Here is a 21317-nt window from a genome sequence, read left to right as displayed (position 1 = left end):
GACTTACTAGATCATGAATATTGATCTTTAGAGCGCCCCTCCTACCTCTAGACTTTTCTTAGTTGCAGATTTTTGTTGTCCGCGTCCAAGTAAAATGGTACAAAGTTATTCCATGTACCTACGCCACTCTTATTCCAGCACATGCCTGAAAAATCTCAACATGGGACGTCCAATTCTCTGAGGACATGGTGACTTCTCCCTTACAATGCAAGAGAATGTTATTTAAGAGAGACCGCATACAAAAAATGAAATGCAGAGTGATTGTGTCTATCACTCATTATTTTTCTGAACAGTTTTTCTAGTAAAAGCCAAAAAAATGCCACTCTCGCCATGACTAAGCTGTGAGGCCAATTCTAGCTGGCCCTTTATTGAATTATCGGTGGTCTAACCATGAAATTCGCGGAATGTTTTGTGATGGTGTGATCAGCATGTTTCCTAATCGTTTCATGTGTTCCTTTCCCCTCTTGGTCAGTAGAGGGGGTTTTGAGGACATGATTTTAGACACAGCTGCTAAGTCCTTTTTGCATATGTGTTTTAGGCATTCTAGACTGAGAGTGCATTCTTAAGAAAACAGATGAGCAGACTCTGTAGTGCCAAAGAGTCGGCGCTATACATCACACGCTCGTTTTGGTCCAATTTAAATACTTCTAAAATTAGTGAACTGTTTTGACTTAAAACCTTTTAGAAGTGATTTTATTTCGCAAAAAACTGACCTATTTAACAAAGTTATATGACTAGTGTTAGACCTGGCATCATTGGCGTGGGTCTCCCTTCCCCTGTGACTCTTCCTGTCTTGTATGTTGGCTGGATGTAGATGTTCTGGGCGCCGTGCCACTGCTAATCAGTGCTACAGCGCAAATGCTCCTTGTATATAAATGACTGTGTGAATAAGGATAACTCTAATGCTTACATCATTATAGCCTGTTTGTTAAGGATTACTTTCTATCACCCTATACGGCCCTAGGAACCCGATGGGGACTTCGACTTTGATATGTTTATGCTCAGGCCAGGGAGGGCCACCTTTTAGTAAGGACCGTTTAGGTACCATATGTTGTGAAATGTGTTTCCTGAGAACGTGGTAGTTTGTTGTCTAAAGCTTTACTGCGGGCTGTTGCGAGTATGCTTATTGGCAGTCTGGTTTTGGAGCAGCAGGGCCAGCTGGGTCAGACCTGGCCGGAGAGAGAGATTGGTAGTCAAAGTGTGGGGAGGGCTGACTCTTTGATCCGAGCAGGGCAGAGCCTGGCAAGGTGAATGACGGCTCCACCTCCCACTGGGTGTCTGATAGCAGACACCCTCATTCTCAAAGGGCAGGATGTCGCCTCGTAAACCAAGTGCTCCCCGACCCCAAGGAACTGTTTCTGACTGGAGAACAAAGACATTTTGGGTATAAAATGCTGCGCTGGAACTTTGGCCAGGGGTTCCTTCTGGATGTCAAGACAAAACTCTGTCCGAGTGAACAGAGGAAAGAACTTTGCAACTTTCACCCAGCTTGCCAAAGAAACTACCCGAGGGCCTAAATCGAGAGCGCTTCCTGCCGAAGTCTCAGGGACGTTAGACTTCACCCAGTCAGCTGTCGGATTTCCTGTGTGAGGAGTTGTGCTTGCAGGTGAGGCCCCTGTTGAGTAATCCGGAGCCTCTAGTTCTACTGTAAGGACCGCGGACTGGGCATCTTCTGAACTTTTGCTAAACCTGTGCGGGACGCTGCAGCTAAGAGAGAGCTGCCGCTGCTGAGAGCCCACCCGTGTCTGAGCTGAGATCTTCTAAACTTTTGCTGAACCTGTGCGGGCTGCTGCAGCTAAGAGGGAACTGCTGCCGCTGAGCGCCCACCTGACTCTGAACCTCTGCAGCTAAGATGAGAGCTGCCACCGCTGGGAGCCTGCCTAAATCTGTACCCTCCAACCTTCCGCAGGATCCGTGTGGGCCACCGCTGGAAACTGTACTATCGTTTGGGCCGCCGCAGCCGAGGGAGAGCTGTAGCCGCTGAGTGTCCACACCCTTTGCTATGGTGCACCATCGTGATTTGACCCCGGGGCTGCCCCAGCCTAGAGAGAGCTGTAGCTGGTGAGTGCCCACACCCTTTGCTTCTGTGCACCATCATGATTTGCTGTGTGGCCCACCGCGGCAGAGAGAGAGCTGTAGCCGCTGAGGGCCCACACCCTTTGCTACTGTGCACCCTCGTGATTTGTCCCGTGGGCCGCCGCAGCCGAGAGGGAGCTGTAGCCACTGAGGGCTCACACCATTTGCTACTGTGCACCATCGTGATTTGTCCCGTGGGCCGCCGCCAAGGGAACGGCAGCCGCTGAGGGTGCACCACCCTTTGCTACTGTGCACCATCGTGATTTGCCGTGTGGGCCGCCACAGCCAAGAGAGGGCTGTAGCCACTGAGTGCCCGCACCCCTTTCTACTGTGCATTATCGGGATTTGTCGTGTGGGCCGCCGCTGCTGAGGGAGAGCTGAAGCCGCGGAGCGCCTGCACCCTTGACAACTTTGCATCCCTTTGGAATTGTCCTGTGGGTCGCCGCAGTTAAGAGAGGGCTGCGGCCGCTGTGCGCCCACCACGGAGCTACACGGGGAGAGTCCTCCCCACCTACAACCCGGGCAGCCGCATGCTGCTGAGAGCCCGCTTGTCACTGAGTGCCCGCATCATTGTGGGTGCATGCTGCAGACCTCTGCAGCCCCTTCTTGTGGCCGCTGGGAGTCCACCTGCCATCCTTTCTGCTTCTTCGAGAAGCTGCGTGCTGCCTCCCCTTTCAACTGCAGGTACCTGGTGCGCAACAGGCCGCGTAGGCCCCATCCTTGAACACAGTCAGTGTTACGCTTTGAATACGTTATCTCTTTGAGTCCCTATGGGTTGACGTGAATTGTAGTTGTTGAAACGCTCTGAGAGTTTTGAGTTAAACTGTTAGATAAAGACATTCTTTTTCTATATCTACCTGAGTTGTGTCCTTTTTGTGGTGTCATTACTGCCTTATTGTACATGGTCATAAACGCTTCACAAACTGCCTCTGAGATAGGCCTAAATGCTCGTGCTACGTTACCACAGGGTTGAGCAGGGGTTGTCAAAGAGGGTGACCCACTTGCCCTGACTTAGGAAGAAGGGTCCCTATTTGGACAGTGGCGCCAGCCAGTGCCAACTAGGGACCTCCATTTCTAACAACCAGCCTGTCAGTTTTTAGCCAAAAGTTGCTCTTTAACTTAATATTTTTCTCTTCTTAACTGTACTTTTAATGTGCAATTCAGTAATCCGTCTTTTCTTTAAATTTTACCACTTATGCAAATTCAATTATCCTTGTAAATCGGTTTCCATAAAAGTTTTTTCCATGAGATCCTTTCACAGGTTAGCCACAGTGGTTCTATTCGCACCCACAAGCTGTAACGTCCTTTTATTATTTAGTGTTTAATTCTTTTATCTCTGTAACAGGCTTTCATGGCTATATGTTGATTAGATTTATGTTCTCTTCTTGCTTTGTCTTTGGTGGATGCTCCCTGTAACTGTCCTGCCGATTGTCTCTCTGATCAGTAATCAGAAGGAGTTTCCAGCTTGTGCTATTTAGCATTCTACATAGAGGGGGAAACAGCCTTACTCCCATAAATTGTTTACATCATGACCCAAGGTGGTGCCCAGTCCAGAGTCTACTTCTCGTTGTGGTTTGTGCACCGAACAGTTGATATTGTATGTTACAAGTGTTCTTTTACATCTGACTGTTGTGGTGCTAAGTAGTTAATGTGTGGCATCTCTCTCCAATATTGGCCGAGTTCAGTAAATGTTCTTTATATCTCTTCTGTTTAGGCTGTTTGCCCGCTCTTTGCTAAAGATGGCTGCTAAGAACCCTGTGTTAAACAGACTGGAGCAGAGGGCATCAGAGGCGGACCAAGTTATTGAGTACCTGAAGCAGCAAGTCGCCCTTCTAAAAGAGAAAGCAAGTATGTCTCGCTCTAGTTTACCATTTGCATATGCTCACCTCTTGGCTGTTTTTGACACGATAGACACATTGGCTTTTTATGAACTATGTCTAAATCCATCCTTCATGACGTATAGGTTTTTCTATACCCAATGATGCACAGTTTATTGTTATAAACCATTTTCTGTGGTACAATGAGCTAACACCATACCAACTGTCCAAAAATGCCTCACATCTCTGGAAGTAAGTGGTGACCCACTTGTGGGACACCCCCGCGCCGCACGGCCACCAGCTGCTGCGTGTGTCTCCCTCTGCCTGCCTTCTGCATCGCCGCCGGCCTCGCTGACGCCTGGCCGTTCCCCTCTGGTTTTGCCAGTGTTTTTGCCCAAAATTTGTGCTTGTTTTTTTTTCTGTGCCGTCCGATCGCTTTTTAGCTGTTTTTCCTCTGTTTTGCCCGTCTATTGTGCCTGTATTCTCTTGTGCTGTACCATCGTTTTCCTTCCTGTTTTTGCCTTATTTTTCCCTCCATTTGTGCCTGTTAATGTAATTTTATCCTCTTTGCCGTGTCCAGTTTCCTTCCTGTTTGCCCGCCTACCTCGCCGCCCTCCGCTCTCCCTCCCCGCTTCCCGCCTCCCGCCACCGCCTGTGGCCACGCCCCTTTTCTCTTCTGTTCCCTCCCCGCTCCCGCCTCCCAGCTGCTCCGCCCACCCGCGCACTTCGCCTTAAATGGCGACCGTGCGAACGCGCAGCGGTCATGCGCAGCGGGCGCGCCGATTGTGCGCCGAAGGCGCGCTAAAGGTAAGCCCGTCTACGCCCGTCCGCGCCTGGACCGCGCCCAGTGCCAGGACCCCTGGCCCACGAGGACCCCGACCGACCCGCCTGACGTACTCCGCCGCCACCCTCACAACACCGGCCGACTCCCAGAATGCCATCAAGCCACTCCACGACGTACCCACGGACCTTTCAGCTGCCACGCCTGCAAGTTCACCTGCACCCGGACCTGCCCCGCACCAGCACCCGCCAAGTCGAACACCAGCAGCACCCACCTCAAGTGCATCCTGCTCAACACCGCTCCGTCCACAGACACGCCATCGAACTCTGGAACCTTCTAGACGCCACAGCCCCTGACATTGCCTTCCTCACGGAGACCTGGATGAACGCCTCTTCAGCTCCCGACATCGCCATCGCCATCCCAGAGGGCTACAAGATCGTCCGGAGGGACCGAAACGCCAACCAGATGGGAGGAGGCATCGCCATCATCCACAGGAGCACCATCCGTCTCACGACCAGCACCGACAACACTCTGACCAGCGCCGAACACCTGCATTTCCAGATCCACGCCAACCCGAACACCACCCTCAGAGGCACCCTGATCTACCGACCCCCTGGACCACGCACGCAATTCAGCGAGGACATCGCCGATTTCGTCAGCCCGCATGCCCTCCTCTCCGCTGACTACATCCTCCTGGGAGACCTCAACTTCCATCTGGAGAACAACAACGACCGCAACACCAGCACCCTGCTCGACAACCTCGCCAACCTGGGACTCAAGCAACTGGTGTCCACCCCCACCCACCTCGCCGGACACACACTCGACGCAGTCTTCTCTTCCAGCACAGACATCGACTTCAGCCACGCCACAGAGCTTCAATGGACGAACCACAGCTGCGTCCACTTCACCTTCAAGAGAACAACGACCCACCAACACCAGCAACAGGCCGCCGGCAGAAGCTGGAACAAGATCACAGCAGACCAGCTCGCCACCTCCCTGAGCCAGCACCCTCCTGCCAGCTCAGCGAACCCCAGCCAGGCCGCCGACAACCTCACGAAGTGGATCAGCAACTGCGCGGACGAGCTCGCCCCACTGAGGACCCCGCCTAGCAGACCCGGCAGCAAGAAGGCCCCATGGTTCACCGACGAACTCAAGAGCTCCAAGAAGAACTGCCGAGCCCTCGAGAAAGTCTGGAGAAGGGAACCGACACCAGACAACAGGACCTCCTTCAAACTTGCCACCTGGAAACACCACCAGCTGATCCGCGCCGCCAAGAAAACAGCATTCAAGGACCGGTTGGACAACAACGCACACAACTGCAAGGAACTCTTCAACATCGTGAAAGAGCTTTCCAACCCCAGCGCAGGAAACAACGACATCACCCCATCGCAAGACCTCTGCAACTCCCTCGCTTCATACTTCCACAACAAGATCGCGGACATACACAACAGCTTCAACAACCAACCAACGCACACCATGACCGAACAACCACCCCCCACCACCACCCTCCACGCCTGGACCCCGATCAGCACCGAAGACCCCATCCGCACGATGAACTCCATCCACTCCGGATCACCGACCGACCCCTGCCCTCACCACGTCTTCAACAAGGCCGACGCTGTCATCGCACCCCACCTGCGAGACATCATCAACACATCCTTCGACACCACCATCTTCCCTGAGAGCTGGAAACACGCCGAACTCAGCGCTCTACTCAAGAAACCAACAGCGGACCCCACCGACCTCAAGAATTACCGCCCCATCTCGCTCCTCCCGTTTCCAGCCAAAGTCATCGAGAAGACCGTCAACAAGCAGATGGCCGCCTTCCTCGAGACGAACGGATCCCTCGACCCCTCACAGTCCGGCTTCCGAGCCAACCACAGCACCGAGACCGCCCTCATTGCCGCCACCGATGACATCCGAGCCCTGATGGACAATGGAGAAACAGCGGCCCTCATCCTCCTAGACCTCTCTGCGGCATTCGACACGGTCTGCCACCGCACCCTAGTACGGCGCCTCAGCAACATCGGAATCCAGGACAAGGCGCTGGAATGGATCATCTCCTTCCTCGACGGAAGAACACAGAGAGTCCGCCTACCACCGTACAAGTCAGAGGCCTCCGAAGTCATCTGCGGCGTCCCCCAAGGATCATCTCTGAGCCCCACCCTCTTCAACGTCTACATGAGCCCCCTCGCGGCCATCGTACGCAAACACAACCTCAGCATAATCTCCTATGCCGACGATACCCAGCTGATCCTCTCCCTGACCAACGACCCCGCCGCCGCCAGAGCCAACCTGCACGAAGGGATGAAAGAGGTAGCCGAGTGGATGACGACCAGCCGCCTGAAACTGAACTCGGACAAGACGGAGGTCCTCATCCTGGGCCCCTCACCCTCCGCCTGGGACGACTCCTGGTGGCCTCCCGCCCTGGGCACCGCACCCAAACCGACAGACCATGCACGCAACCTGGGCTTCATCCTGGACTCCTTCCTCTCCATGACCAGGCAAGTCAACAACGTCTCCTCGGCGTGCTTCAACATCCTGCGCATGCTACGGAAGATCTTCTGGTGGATCCCCACCGAGACCAGGAAGACCGTCACCCAGGCCCTCGTCACCAGCCGACTGGACTACGGCAACGCCCTCTACGCCGGGACCACCGCCAAGCTCCAGAAGAGACTCCAGCGGATCCAGAACGCCTCAGCCAGACTCATCCTCGACATCCCACGAACCAGCCACATCTCCGGACATCTGAGAGACCTTCACTGGCTCCCCGTCAACAAAAGAATCACCTTCCGCCTCCTCACCCACGCACACAAAGCCCTACACGACCAAGGCCCGAGCTACCTCAACAGCCGAGTCAACTTCTACGCTCCCAAACGCCACCTCCGATCAGCCAACCACGCCCTCGCCGCCGTCCCCCGCATCCGAAGAGCGACTACAGGAGGAAGGTCCTTCTCCTACCTGGCCGCCAAGACCTGGAACTCCCTCCCGACCGACCTGCGCCTGACCCAAGACCACCTCTCCTTCAGGAAGAAGCTGAAGACCTGGCTGTTCGAGCAGTAGCCCCCCCCCCCAGCGCCTTGAGACCCTACGGGTATGTAGCGCGCTCTATAAGTGTCAATGATTGATTGATTGATTGAGTACCATTAGTCCTTATAAATAACTTTTGGGAAACCCTCCTCTCTGGATCAGCCCTCCAGATAAGATATGGCACTTTTTGTACGTACCTCCTTCAAAAATTTGACCACTGACCACCTGGAATCAACATCTACTAAAACAAGAGCATTCTTCAATTCACTCCTTGCACCAGATAAAGGTGAAAAAAGAATCCAAGCAAATGGTACTCCATGCCTTGGATCCTCGATGGCACAAATTCAGTTTGCACACATTTTGAATCTCATCTCACTTTCCCTACAAACAGTGCATCTTTCAACCCACTTTGTGGTTTGATCATCTACTCCTGGTTGGCAAATATTTTCCTTTAATCTCCTTTTAGTTAGCGTTTGGCCAAGATGACCCTCATGGGGTATTCCCATGGTCCTTTTCCTCAAGTTTTCAGGGGGAACAAATTTATCATTCAACATACCATTCCAACCACCTAAAGTCAGTTCATCAAGAATCTTGATAAGATGCCTCACTGTGGGCTCTCTCCCAGCACCCACCTTCAATCCTCATGTGTTAAATACTTCTTTCAAAACCTAATTAGCTTCTATGTCCTCACTCCATTTCAAGTAAAAGCACCACAGCCACACTCCATTTCAGACACCCTGTTAGACGGACCGGGAGGGTCGGCCGAGATTACGGGGAGAGGTCTCCAGGGAGAGCCGTCTCCAACGACTGTACAGATAAGTAACTTCCCCCCCACAGACGGACACCACACCAGATTGAAGGTTAACGAGACTTTATATGCACTTCTTAGGTTACGTTGATATAATACAAGGAGGTCTGGACTCAGGGGTCCCCTCGGTTCTGATCTCTGGTTGAGGAAAAGGGTAGCGGGACAGTCTTAGTTACCAATGAGTTCAATAGCTCTCAATCCTCGAGCTCGGCGTGGTTGCTGATCGGGCCGTGGAGGAGCCAAGCAGGTCCCGAGATGGATGAAGGGTGGTCGACGGGCCGTGGAGAAGCCAAGCAGGTCCCGAGGTGGATGAAGGATGGTCGACGGGCCGTGGAGAAGCCAAGCAGGTCCCGATGCAGATGACAGTTACAACGGTCCGCGGCCTCGCCAGCAGATCCGGACGACGGTGAAGGATGAAGGTTACGACGGCTGTGGCAGCGCCACCAGGCAGGATGATGGTGCACAGGACAGAGCTACGGCAGCGCCAGTAGTCCGTCCAGGATGAGTTCTTCTTTCGTCTCTCGACTCCAAGATACAACTGCCTTCCTGTTCTGGAGCTGCCCCAGTTATAGGGCTGGCGTGCTTTGATGTCCGGACCCTCGCACTTGGAGGTCGGGAGGTCCGGGATGAGGGAGTCCAGACACCCAGCAGGGGGGTGGAGCCAGCGCCCGGGGAGGCGATGGGCGAGCGGCACTGGCCGGGGGAGAACCATCGACACCTCTTTCTCCCATTGACTGGCCAAGTAGCTCGCTCACCTCCTGGGTGGAGGGTGGTGCCGGAATGTCTGAGGCCGGGCTAGGCCCAGGGTTGAGGTCGATCGGGGGCCAGGCGGCCTCGTGGCGAAGTGTCCAAGATGGCGGCCCGGGCTGGGCGCGTGGGTCGGCCGTGGATCGGACCCACGAGGTTATCATGCTCGGGGGCAGGTGTCCCTGAGGGGACGTAGGACGTGCAATGGTGGGGTGTGGTGCTTGTATGACTGGCTCGGGCTTGGTCGAGCCGGGGGAGAGCGGCCCGTCACGTGGCCTGTCCAACATGCGTCCCCCCCAGCTGAAGGCGGGGAGAGTTACCCATCCTCTTGGGGACTCTCTTCGTCGAGGCGGAAAAACCGGGACAGGCCATCCGCGTTGGCGTGGTCAGACCCAGGCCGGTGTTCAACGGTAAAGTCCATACCTTGCAAGGAGATGGACCAGCGTAGCAGTTTTGGGTTTTCCCCCCGCATATGCATCAACCACTGCAGGGGTCGGTGGTCAGTCTGCACCCGGAAGTGGGTGCCAAAAAGGTAGGGTCGGAGCTTCTTGAGGGCCCATACCACAGCGAAGGCTTCCCTCTCTATGGTGCTCCAGCGTTGCTCCCGGGGTAGGAGTCTCCGGCTGATGAAGGCCACCGGTTGATCAAGGCCTTCGGTGTTCACCTGGGACAGGACCGCCCCAATGCCCTGGTCGGAGGCGTCCGTCTGGACGACGAACTCCCGGCTGTAGTCTGGGGCCTGGAGTACAGGAGCGGAACACATGGCGGCCTTTAGCTGTTCGAAGGCCGCTTGACACTCTGGGGTCCAGTTCACCTTCTTGGGCTGATTTTTCGACGTGAGTTCGGTGAGAGGCCCCACGATGGTACCATAGTCTTTCACGAACCTTCGGTAGTAGCCCGTGAGGCCCAGGAAGGCTCGCACCTCAGTTTGAGTGTTAGGGGGTTGCCAGTTCTGGATGGCGGCAATTTTCAGTTGAAGAGGGGCCACTAGACCGCTTCCCACTTGGTGTCCGAGGTAGGTCACTGACCCTTGTCCAATTTGACATTTGCTGGCCTTGATCGTGAGGCCAGCTCGCTGAAGGGCTTGCAACACTGCTTGGAGGTGGTGGAGGTGCTCGGTCCAGTGGTGGCTGTACACAGCGATGTCGTCCAGGTAGGCGGCGCTGAACTCTTCGAGCCCCGCCAGGACCTGATTGACGAGCCGTTGGAAAGTCGCTGGGGCATTTTTCATGCCGAAGGGCATGACCGTGAAGTGATAGTGGCCATCGGGGGTGGAGAAGGCAGAACGTTCTTGTGCTCGGGGTGTGAGGCCGATCTGCCAATAGCCTGCCGTTAGATCGAAGATGCTGAGGTAGCGGGCAGCGCCCATTCGGTCGACCAGTTCATCTGCCCGGGGGATGGGGTGTGCGTCCGTTCTGGTGACTTCATTCAGGCCCCGGTAGTCGACACAGAACCGGAGTTCGGGTGTGGTTCCGGGGGCGGCTGCTTTGGGGACCAGTACGACCGGGCTGGCCCATGGACTGTCGGAGGGCTCGATGACCCCGAGCGTGAGCATCTTAGTTACTTCCGCCTGGATGCAGGCCCGTACCCGATCAGGTACGCGGTAGGCCCGGTGGCGGATAGGAGGGCTGTCTCCGGTGTCCACATCGTGCACACACCAGGAAGTGACACCTGGGGTGAGGGAGAACAGGCTGGCAAATCGTGATAGGAGGGCTTGGCACTCTTGGCGTTGTTCCTGGGTGAGGGTCTCCGAGAGTCGGACCCCATCCACGGAGCCGTCTTGCTCCTGGGTCCGCAAGAGGTCAGGGAGAGGCTCGGAGTCGTCCTCAACCCCGTTGTCTGTGGCCATCAAGAGGCTGAGTTCTGTTCGTGCAAAGTGGGGTTTCAGTCTGTTGGTGTGGAGGACTCGGAGCGGATTCCGGGCGGACTCCATATCGATCAGATAGGTGGCGGGTCCCTTGCGCTCGATTACCTTGAAGGGTCCCGTCCATTTGTCTTGGAGAGCGCACGGTTCTGTGGGGGACATTACCCAGACCTGTTGCCCCGGCTCGAATTCAATAGATGAGGCGTTCTGGTCATACCATCTCTTCATGTCCTCTTGACTGGCCTCTAGGTTGGCTTTCGCTAGGTCTCTGAACCGCTGGGACTGGTTGCGGAGGGTGAGGAGGTACCGGAAGACATCTGGAGGACTCTTGGCCGGAGGCAACTCCCAGCCTTCTTTGATCAGGCTGAGTGGCCCCCGTACTGGGTGCCCATAGAGCAGCTCGAATGGGCTGAAGCCTAGGGACTTCTGTGGGACCTCCCGGTAGGCGAAGAGGAGGCACGGCAGCAGCACGTCCCACTGGCGACGGAGGGGTTCTTCCAATCCCCCGATCATCCCTTTTAGTGTGCGATTGAACCGCTCAACAAGTCCGTTTCCTTGGGGGTGATAGGGGGTCGTGAAGCGGTAGGTGACCCCACACTGTTGCCAGAGGGACTTCATGTATTTGGAAATAAAGTTCGTGCCTCTGTCACTGACGACTTCTCGGGGGAACCCCACACGGGAGAAGATCCCCATCAGGGCCCTGCCGACCACTGGGGCTGTGACGGTCCGGAGAGGAATAGCCTCAGGGTAGCGGGTGGCGTGGTCCACTAGTACTAGGATGAAACGATGGCCTTGTCTTGTACGTGGGTCTAGGGGTCCCACAATGTCTATTCCGACCCTCTCAAATGGGGTTGTGACTACGGGAAAGGGTTGCAGGGGGGCCTTTAATTTGCGGCCGCTCTTCCCACTGGCTTGGCACGTGGGGCAAGATCGGCAATGCTGGTGCACATCGTTTCTCATTTTTGGCCAGAAGAAGTGGGTCACTAGGCGGCTGTAGGTTTTATCTTGTCCCAGGTGCCCTGCCAGGGGGACATCGTGGGCCAGATTTAGCAGGAAGTCTCTAAAGCGGAGTGGCACCACTAGTACTCGGTTGGCCCCCAGCTCGGCGATTCGTTGCTCGCTGTACAGTAGGTCATTGTCCCAGTAGACCCAATGAGCTCCGGAGGTATCCCCTGCGCTTTGGGCGAGCGCTTGTTGTCGGAGTCCCTCAAGGGAGGGACAGGTCTTCTGCTCCTGACGAAATTGTTCTTGTGTGGGCCCCCCTTCTTGAGCCCACTGGTCGAGATTAGCAAGGTCGGAAGGTTGAGCAGGTTCGAGGGGGATGCACTGGTCGGGGGTCTCGGCGGGGGCGACCGGAGGCGGAGGCGCCGGCCATTCTGGTTCTTCCGGGTGATGGTTGGCACGGGCGGCCATAGACCGGGTGGTGACGCACGCCCAGTCTGGGACGCCCAACATCCCCAAGTGTTCTTTTCGCTCCACGGCTGCCCACGGGGAGCTTTCCAGGTCATTTCCGAGGAGGCAGTCCACGGGGGCGTCGTCTCGGACCGTTACTTTCAACATGCCGGAGACCCCTCCCCACTCAAAGGGGACGCAGGCCATCCGACACAGACTCTCCGAGTTGTCGGCTGATCGTACAGGGCAGAGAATGTTCGGTAGATATTGCTCTGGGGTCACCAGATGACAGCGGACGGCTGTCACACTGGCCCCGGTGTCTCGAAGGGCTTCGGCCCGTTGTCCATTGATGCTCACCCATTGGCCGTACTTCTGGGTGTTAGCGGGTAGGGGGACCCGCGGGACCATGTCTCTTCCCCCTAAGCACGCGAGAGTCATGGCGGCTGGCTCCCACCCTTGATACTCTTGCTCGTCTGTTTCTTGTTCCTCGGAGATCTGTTCTTCCCCTAGTGCCGCGGCGGTCACCTGGCGGGGTCTTGGGCTCTGATACTGCGGGCAGCTTGGGTCATTTGCATAGTGGCCGACTCGTTGGCATCGGTGACATGTAACATTGGCTCTGTATCCCGGTCGCGCCGGGGTGCTGCCCCGGTTGGCCGGGGGGGTGGTGCTGGTAGTGGGGGCGGCCGGAGTGTTGTCTCTTCCTCGTCCTTGGCCCCCTCCTCCTCCTCTGGATCGGTGGTGACCATTGTTGTTCCTGTTCTGCTCGTAGGACCCATTCCGGCCCACTCGGGTGATCTCCCACCGGTCAGCTTCGGCTGCGAGCTGCCGGGGATCGGTTAACTTGCTGTCGAGGAGGTGTTGGCGTAGTTCAATGAAGCAGTTGTTGGACAGATGCTCCCATACCATCAGATTGAACAACTGCTCGTAGGTCGTGACGTTGTTCCCTCTGATCCAGCCTTCGAAGGCTCGGCTAAAGTACGTTACATAGTCCACCCAAGTTGTACCTGGAATGCGTGTGCAGTCTCGGAACCTCTGACGGTACATCTCGGGCGTGAGGCCATAGCGAGTGAGGAGGGCCGCTTTCATATGGTCGTAGGAGGTCATCTGGTGGTCTGGGAGCTGTAACAGAGTATCGCGGCCCTCATTGAGGAATTTGCCCCATAGGCCGGCTCCCCAGTCGGCTCTATCGATCCGGTGCGCAGTCATCGCGATTTCATATGCTTTAAACCATTGCTGGATGTCGTCTTCTCGAAAATATTCTCGGACCACATCCTTGGGGATGTGCACTTTTTTGTCCGTGGTCCCGGGGGTGGACGGTCTGTCGGGCACCCCTAATTCTTTATTCTGTTTGCGCAGGTTGATCTCGGCTAGGTTCCGCTCGTGCTCGTACGTTAGTCTTTTTTCCTCGAGCTCCCTTTGCCTCTGTTTCTCCTCTCTTTCTTCTCGGAGGCGAAGGTGCTCTAAGTTTATTTTTTGCTCGGCCAATTTGAGTTCTATGTCCATCTTGAGTCGGGCCATTTCAAGTTCGTGTAGTCGGGCTTTTTCTCTTTCTTGGATCTCGTCTTGCGAGAGACCCGTTCTTTGCTCTTCAGGGGCCGTGTTGGTCTTTTTCGCGGTGCTTTGCTCCGGGGCTTCGACATCCCCGGTCTCTGCCCAAGATTCTAGGGCATGCTTAAAATCGTCCTTGGTACTTAGTCCGGTGGTAGCGATACCTAGTTCGATGCAGAACTGTTTTAGTTCACGATGGCTGTATTCCTCTAGCTTTTCCATTTGGAACTTCTCAGTTGATCCGCTCTCTTTAGTCGACATTGTTGTTCGTTGTGGGGTGAGCTACTCTCTGTACGTTATGCGGTGATTCGGATCGCGCCGCTGGCCACCAATGTTAGACGGACCGGGAGGGTCGGCCGAGATTACGGGGAGAGGTCTCCAGGGAGAGCCGTCTCCAACGACTGTACAGATAAGTAACTTCCCCCCCACAGACGGACACCACACCAGATTGAAGGTTAACGAGACTTTATATGCACTTCTTAGGTTACGTTGATATAATACAAGGAGGTCTGGACTCAGGGGTCCCCTCGGTTCTGATCTCTGGTTGAGGAAAAGGGTAGCGGGACAGTCTTAGTTACCAATGAGTTCAATAGCTCTCAATCCTCGAGCTCGGCGTGGTTGCTGATCGGGCCGTGGAGGAGCCAAGCAGGTCCCGAGATGGATGAAGGGTGGTCGACGGGCCGTGGAGAAGCCAAGCAGGTCCCGAGGTGGATGAAGGATGGTCGACGGGCCGTGGAGAAGCCAAGCAGGTCCCGATGCAGATGACAGTTACAACGGTCCGCGGCCTCGCCAGCAGATCCGGACGACGGTGAAGGATGAAGGTTACGACGGCTGTGGCAGCGCCACCAGGCAGGATGATGGTGCACAGGACAGAGCTACGGCAGCGCCAGTAGTCCGTCCAGGATGAGTTCTTCTTTCGTCTCTCGACTCCAAGATACAACTGCCTTCCTGTTCTGGAGCTGCCCCAGTTATAGGGCTGGCGTGCTTTGATGTCCGGACCCTCGCACTTGGAGGTCGGGAGGTCCGGGATGAGGGAGTCCAGACACCCAGCAGGGGGGTGGAGCCAGCGCCCGGGGAGGCGATGGGCGAGCGGCACTGGCCGGGGGAGAACCATCGACACCTCTTTCTCCCATTGACTGGCCAAGTAGCTCGCTCACCTCCTGGGTGGAGGGTGGTGCCGGAATGTCTGAGGCCGGGCTAGGCCCAGGGTTGAGGTCGATCGGGGGCCAGGCGGCCTCGTGGCGAAGTGTCCAAGATGGCGGCCCGGGCTGGGCGCGTGGGTCGGCCGTGGATCGGACCCACGAGGTTATCATGCTCGGGGGCAGGTGTCCCTGAGGGGACGTAGGACGTGCAATGGTGGGGTGTGGTGCTTGTATGACTGGCTCGGGCTTGGTCGAGCCGGGGGAGAGCGGCCCGTCACGTGGCCTGTCCAACACACCCTTAATACAGAACCCTCTTGTTTTTTTGCAAACACAGCTTCTCTGTCCACATCTTTCCAATTTAATGACTGACGACAAAGACAGTCTGCCTGGGCATTCCGCCAATCATGGATATATTTATCCCTACACTGATAGTCTTGCAATCTAGAAGAAAGTCTTGCCAATTTTGCTGAGCTCTTTACAGATCCACCTGGTGTCAACACCTTAATTAATCATCTGTACAAAGTTCAAATGTCAAACTCCATAAATAGGTTCTGAAGTACTCTACGCTCCAAGCCTCCGTTACCGCCTCTCGCTTGCTGACCGAGAAATTACGTTCACTATCGGTCAGCAAGCGCAATGCAAAAGCTACCGTCTTCTCCACACTCCCATGTAACTGGGACAAAACAGCTCCTACATTACACACACTTGCAACCACAGTCAATGTCGTTTTTAAGTGAGTGTGGAAGGGCACCAAAATTCCAGCACCACTGATCTCCTTCCTGATATGATCAAATGATTCTTGTTCCTTTTCACACTTAAATGCATACCCCTTCCTCAAAGTGCATCTCAACCCTTCAGTTTTTGTATCAAAATTCACCACAAATTTTGAGTAATTCTCAATGAGGCCCATGAAAGACTATAACATTTCTTTATCCAGACGCACAGAAGACCCCCTAATTGCTTCTTTCTGCTTCACTATCCTTACCAGTAATTATGTGACCAAGGTACTCCATCTCCTCCACTAGAAAACTTTATTTTTTCTTACACAAGGTGAGCCCTGCCTGTAATAGTCTCTCCAAAACTTTAAAGCGTGATGATGCTTCTCAATGTCCCAAAAAAAGCAAGGATATTGTCTTGAAAATAAATGGTGTTTGATAGTCCTTTGAATACCTCTGACATCTTGTGCTAAAAAAAGCTTGCTGCTGACGACAGAACAAAAGGCTTTCTGGTAAATTGAAATGTCCCTTCCTTGGTAATTAAAGGTGTAAGGTTCTTAGAATCATCATGCAGGTGGATCTGATAATAGGCACTCTTGAGATCCAATTTAGAGAACCCCCCCATACCCCCAACCCCTATTAAGCAACAGAGTCAATTAACTGATGTTTGGTAACAGGAAAATATCTGTCACTATATTTTGACTCGCACTCCTCAAATCCATACAAAACCTCAAACATCCATCGCCTATCCGGGTTATAACCACAGGTGAGACTCCACTAGAAGCTTCCACAGACTTAATGATACCCTCCTTCACCGTGTCCTCCAACATTCTTTTAACCACACTTCTACTGCCGGTTCTCTTCCCAACTTGTGTTCGACCGAAATGGCTCTGTGTTTAACAACAATTCTGTGCACATATTCCATCAGTTGACCCAACTCCTCTTTAAAAATGTCTTTGGCACCATTAAGAATATCATCAATGCCAAACTAGTCTACCATCATATTAACCTGATTGAGCGCATGTAGATTAATAACAATATGTAAATCATACTGATGCACCTAATCTAGTATTGGTGGTCCATCATCTGCAATGTACACTTTCCCTTCAATTTTCAGACCATCCACTCACACACATACTTTTCGGAACAGTAGTATACAAGTACCCCAAGTTTACCATAAAGTCAATATTTCTTCCCTTCTGTAGAAATAGTGCTTTAGGTCGAGTCTTCCTTCCCTTGTCATTTCCCTCCCTCCTTAAACCTAAACCACAATACTCCTGTTTTCTCTTCAATTCTTCTGTAACTGCAGTTTGTGACATATTGCTATCTTTACACATGCAAGCAAAATGTCCTTTATTTCCATATTTCTCACTCTCATTATTGACCACATAGCATGTTTTTGACTACCCAGAATGAAAACTACTGCCACATCAATAACAAACTTTAGTAGTGAGTTTGACATTGGTGCCCCCTTTGTGAGATTTATTAAAAGTCTTACTTACAAAATCCACAGCAGCATATTTTGGCTTCCTTGTACACATCCAGTATAGTTTAATCATTAAGGTCCCATGCTTCGGGAAGAAATTAAAAAATCTGATTGCTTTTAAGTTTCATTAGGAAAAAAAGGTAGAGTTTTTATTCCTCTCAGGTCTTAAGTCTTGACCATCAAGAGCTATACGATAGTTTTTCAAATGGGTCTCTCCAGTCTTCCCATTGCATAGCTGGGGAACCTTGGTGTGCCAAGGAAATAAACATAAAAAGAGGAGCAATAATCGAAGAAGATTGCATAGTAATGTTACTCTAGAAACACTGGTCAGGTCACTGAAATGTAAGTAAGTACTGTTTCTATTTCACTTTCACTTGAACACATACGAAGTAAGGTACTTTCCTGAAATTTCACCTGGTGTTCTGTGGTGTGCCGTGTACGTATGGGACTCTGCAAATGATGCCACACAGCGAGTAACTGATCGGCTTCATTCGTGCCAGCCTTGCAGTTCCTTTGTGGCCGATGGCATAGACAGATGTGCACTATCCTTGCACTGCACAAGCACCAGCCTCACAATTCCTTTGTGGGTGATAGTGCAGATGGAGAACTGTGCAGAGCTCGTGGCTGCCTCTCTCTAGTGGCTGCTTGCGACTGTTCAAACACGGCAAGGGCTTTTGTGCACAGTCTCACTAAATCAATTTTCTTTACAGCACAGCATAAATTGTATACAAAGATACGCCTCATGTAAGGTTCTCTGAGGTAACACGTTGAGTAGACACCAAATGTGGCACTGACCAGGAGTCCAGAAGCACATGCAAAGTAGAGTCAGTGGGTCTGTGTGTCTAACACCTCTCAGGCTGTATGGCTAGCAAATTGTCACCAAAATGATGTAGTGAAGAACACAATGCTGACAGCGAAGATGATTAAGGAAGTCTTTAATGAGCACATTCTGCGGTGCGTGGTCCCCTCTTACCAGGCACGACCAACTGACAAGAATAGAATCTCCACTCCAGAGGACACAACAGAACACATAACAATACAAGGTTCCAAATAACCCCTTAAATCAAAACACCTGCTTAACCCATCATATAAATACCTCATCCCAATGACTGAGCCATTGGTACAGCATGCATCTCTTATCTCCACATGGATTGACAGCAAGCCAAAAGGCCAGCTCTCCAAGAAACGTCTGTGTTGATAACCTCCAACTTTAAGTTAGCAGAAGGGACACTGGGAGCACACTGAACAAGTTGGAATACCCAACCACTTACAAAGTCGGAAACAATAGAAAAAATAAATATACACTAGACTAACCGAGACTAACATTCGATTGCTAAATTAATCTAGGATATAATATACAAACACAGGTTGCGGCTAAGGGTCACAAGACCTAATCCGCCAGGGAACCTTCACCTTTTGGTTTAACCCTCCTTTAACATTTAAGATGCTATTGACTTCAAAAGACTGAAGCCTCCATTGTGGCTCTATGGTGACTCCATGGTGTTTTGCTGTAAAACACTTTGCTAAATAGTTCTCATTGTGAAATAAGATTGTGTACTGAAGATCTGTGCACTTAATTAAGCATTTAGATTTAACAGTCCAGTGTAAATGTAGTATAATCTTGCGTGCAAGTTTATGATTATGACACTGAAGAGAAAAGCGATATGGTAATTGCATGAAAAGTTTTGCATTTGCAAGCCTTCCGTTTAAAAAAAGCACTTGTTACTTAATTTATACTTTTCATGCCGACGGTTGGTGCAATGTCCTCTGTGCCGGTGTGACATTCTTGGTTGTCTTTGTCACAAAAGCCTTCCAATGAAACCTGAACACCAACGCTCTCTCCCCAACTTGTGTGGAAAAGTATACATTTTTAATCTTTCGATTTACTGGCAATCTTTAGAGTTGCTACTTAATGCAACATGCTGATTTTAAAATAGTGATGTACAATTGATCAAGAATTGTTTAATAAAGTTTTACAGGCATCTCAGCGAGAAGAAAAAAAGCTGCGGGTGGAAAATGCTAAACTGAAGAAGGAAATTGAAGTACTGAAAGAGCAGCTGACTCAAACGGAAATCCAGAACGGAGGTAATGTGGAGGAAAAGTAGAACAATTTACATGCAGTATCTAGAATATTTTAATTGAAGGATATAGTAGGATATTTTATAGTACCCGAATTCCCCTCACCCCCAACAGACAAAAAATTAGTCCCACCACCACTTTCAAATTATTCGATTCCTCAAGATAATTAATTGCCACACACACTGTTCAATACATTCTGTTCCGATTTGGCACATTTCCAGTACTGTCTGCAAATAGAAATAAGAGTCAAAAGGTCTCCTAAGCTGGATGGGTGTATTAGTTTCTATAACTTGCATACACTTGTTTAGAAGCGAGGGTAAAATGTCTTGTAGATTGCCCTAACACCTCGTTCGAGGGTGTAGTAGAGGTAGAAACATATTGACCTCTACTAGTGGGTCTGGTTGAACCCCACACTTTAAGTCTACCCTTGGGGATTATGAAAATTACACTAGTCTACCAATAGGTAGTTTTAGCTCAAATCTCACTTCATTCCCCTTTGCAATCCGGCCCTGTCGCCTAATATTCCTTCCTTTGCTGATCACTAGTTCCCCAGAAAACTCCTCTTAAGCGCTCCACAATATGGGGAGCAGCTTTCACCTGGAACAAACAGACTGGCGCTAGGAGGGGTACACGGCGAAGCATGTCAACTGACAGAAGGATGAGAGCCTTCCGTCCCTAACACAAGAGTACCTTTTGACTCTTTTTTTCTATTTGCAGACAGTGCAGCTGTGTTTTAAGAGGAAATACTGCCTGCCTTTTTCATTGTATTGATTGATCAGTGTCGGAGAAATACATCTTCTCACATGCACTTAAATAATGCACAAGTTAATGAGGCCTAAAATGTTATGATTTAAAAGGGTAGAGGATCCTAATACCTCTTTAAAAAATGTTTCTGATAGCGAATCGCACCCTCTTGTGCCTAGAGTATACAAGACATAAACTATCTTCACATTCTTTTTTGTCTACACTTGTACCAATTTTTTTTATTAAGAAATGTATCGGTGACGCATTGCCATATACTACTAGTCTCGCACAACTACTATGCAATACTGCTACAGACTAAAAATCGAGAAGGTTCGCACAGTACAGTTTAAACAATAGAATTATGCAGTAATGTTACTTTTTGTTCTTTAACCATGTGGTATCCTTCATAAGGGTGAGAAGCATTGGGTAAGCCAATTCGGTTTGGCTTGCTTTTGGAGTTGTGATATAAACATTTATAAACCCTGCCGCTTTGAACTGAAAAAGCAGTAAATTATAGCTTTGTGTAGCAAGTGCATATTTGACACCATGAGTTTAATGTGTGATTATTCAGTGTACTTTTGAAATGTAAAGTAGTCCCTCATGCATTACAAAGCAAGGGCTTTTTATGAGGATACACCAAACAGTCAATACCATCATGTGGGAGAGACATACTCTTATGGACTGAGTCAAAACCTGCTCCATGTATATTATAAACAGTTGGTGACAATAGGCATTGTTGAAAGTCTGACCTAAAATTAGGCACACATGATAATGCCCCCTCGGAGCAGGGGTGTCGATCTTTTTTTCTGTTTCTGAAGTGTAACTAATCAAATGATTGGTCGTTTTCCTTCCTAATTTATTTTTGCTCATTTAACTCCAGCATGTTACCATTTTGTTGAGCTGTCTCTAGCCTTCAAGGACTACTTTGTTGGCAACTTAACTGTGCTGTAACAATAAAACATTAAAGCTTTGTGTAGTATTTGGCGAGATCTTGCTTGATCATACATAAATGTCAGCAATTGTTTAGAGCATTGCTCGTACCCCTTTCTGTGGCTTTAGATATCTGATCATAATCACCCAGGTTATT

At 51.5% G+C, this 21317-nt stretch overlaps 2 protein-coding genes across 4 annotated transcripts in view; one reads left to right on the top strand and one right to left on the bottom strand.

Annotated features, from left to right (window-relative positions):
- Positions 1-21317, bottom strand: part of LOC147728143 (uncharacterized) — a 330065-nt gene that overhangs the window by 174055 nt on the left and 134693 nt on the right. The gene's annotated exons all lie outside the window — the stretch shown is intronic.
- AIMP1 (aminoacyl tRNA synthetase complex interacting multifunctional protein 1) overlaps positions 1-21317 on the top strand; it is a 157497-nt gene that overhangs the window by 56786 nt on the left and 79394 nt on the right. For all 3 annotated transcript variants that reach the window (XM_086962027.1, XM_086962028.1, XM_086962026.1), the window contains exons 2-3: positions 3791-3924; positions 19379-19492. In XM_086962027.1, coding sequence (XP_086818153.1) covers positions 3816-3924; positions 19379-19492 — 223 coding nt within the window. In that variant the 5' untranslated portion in view covers positions 3791-3815. The remainder of the gene's footprint in view (positions 1-3790; positions 3925-19378; positions 19493-21317) is intronic.

This window comes from Lissotriton vulgaris, chromosome 3_1 (genome assembly GCF_964263255.1).
Source record: "Lissotriton vulgaris chromosome 3_1, aLisVul1.2, whole genome shotgun sequence".
NCBI lineage: Eukaryota > Metazoa > Chordata > Amphibia > Caudata > Salamandridae > Lissotriton > Lissotriton vulgaris.
The sequence above is the reverse complement of the archived record's forward strand: the minus strand, read 5'-3'. Positions and strand labels throughout refer to the sequence as shown.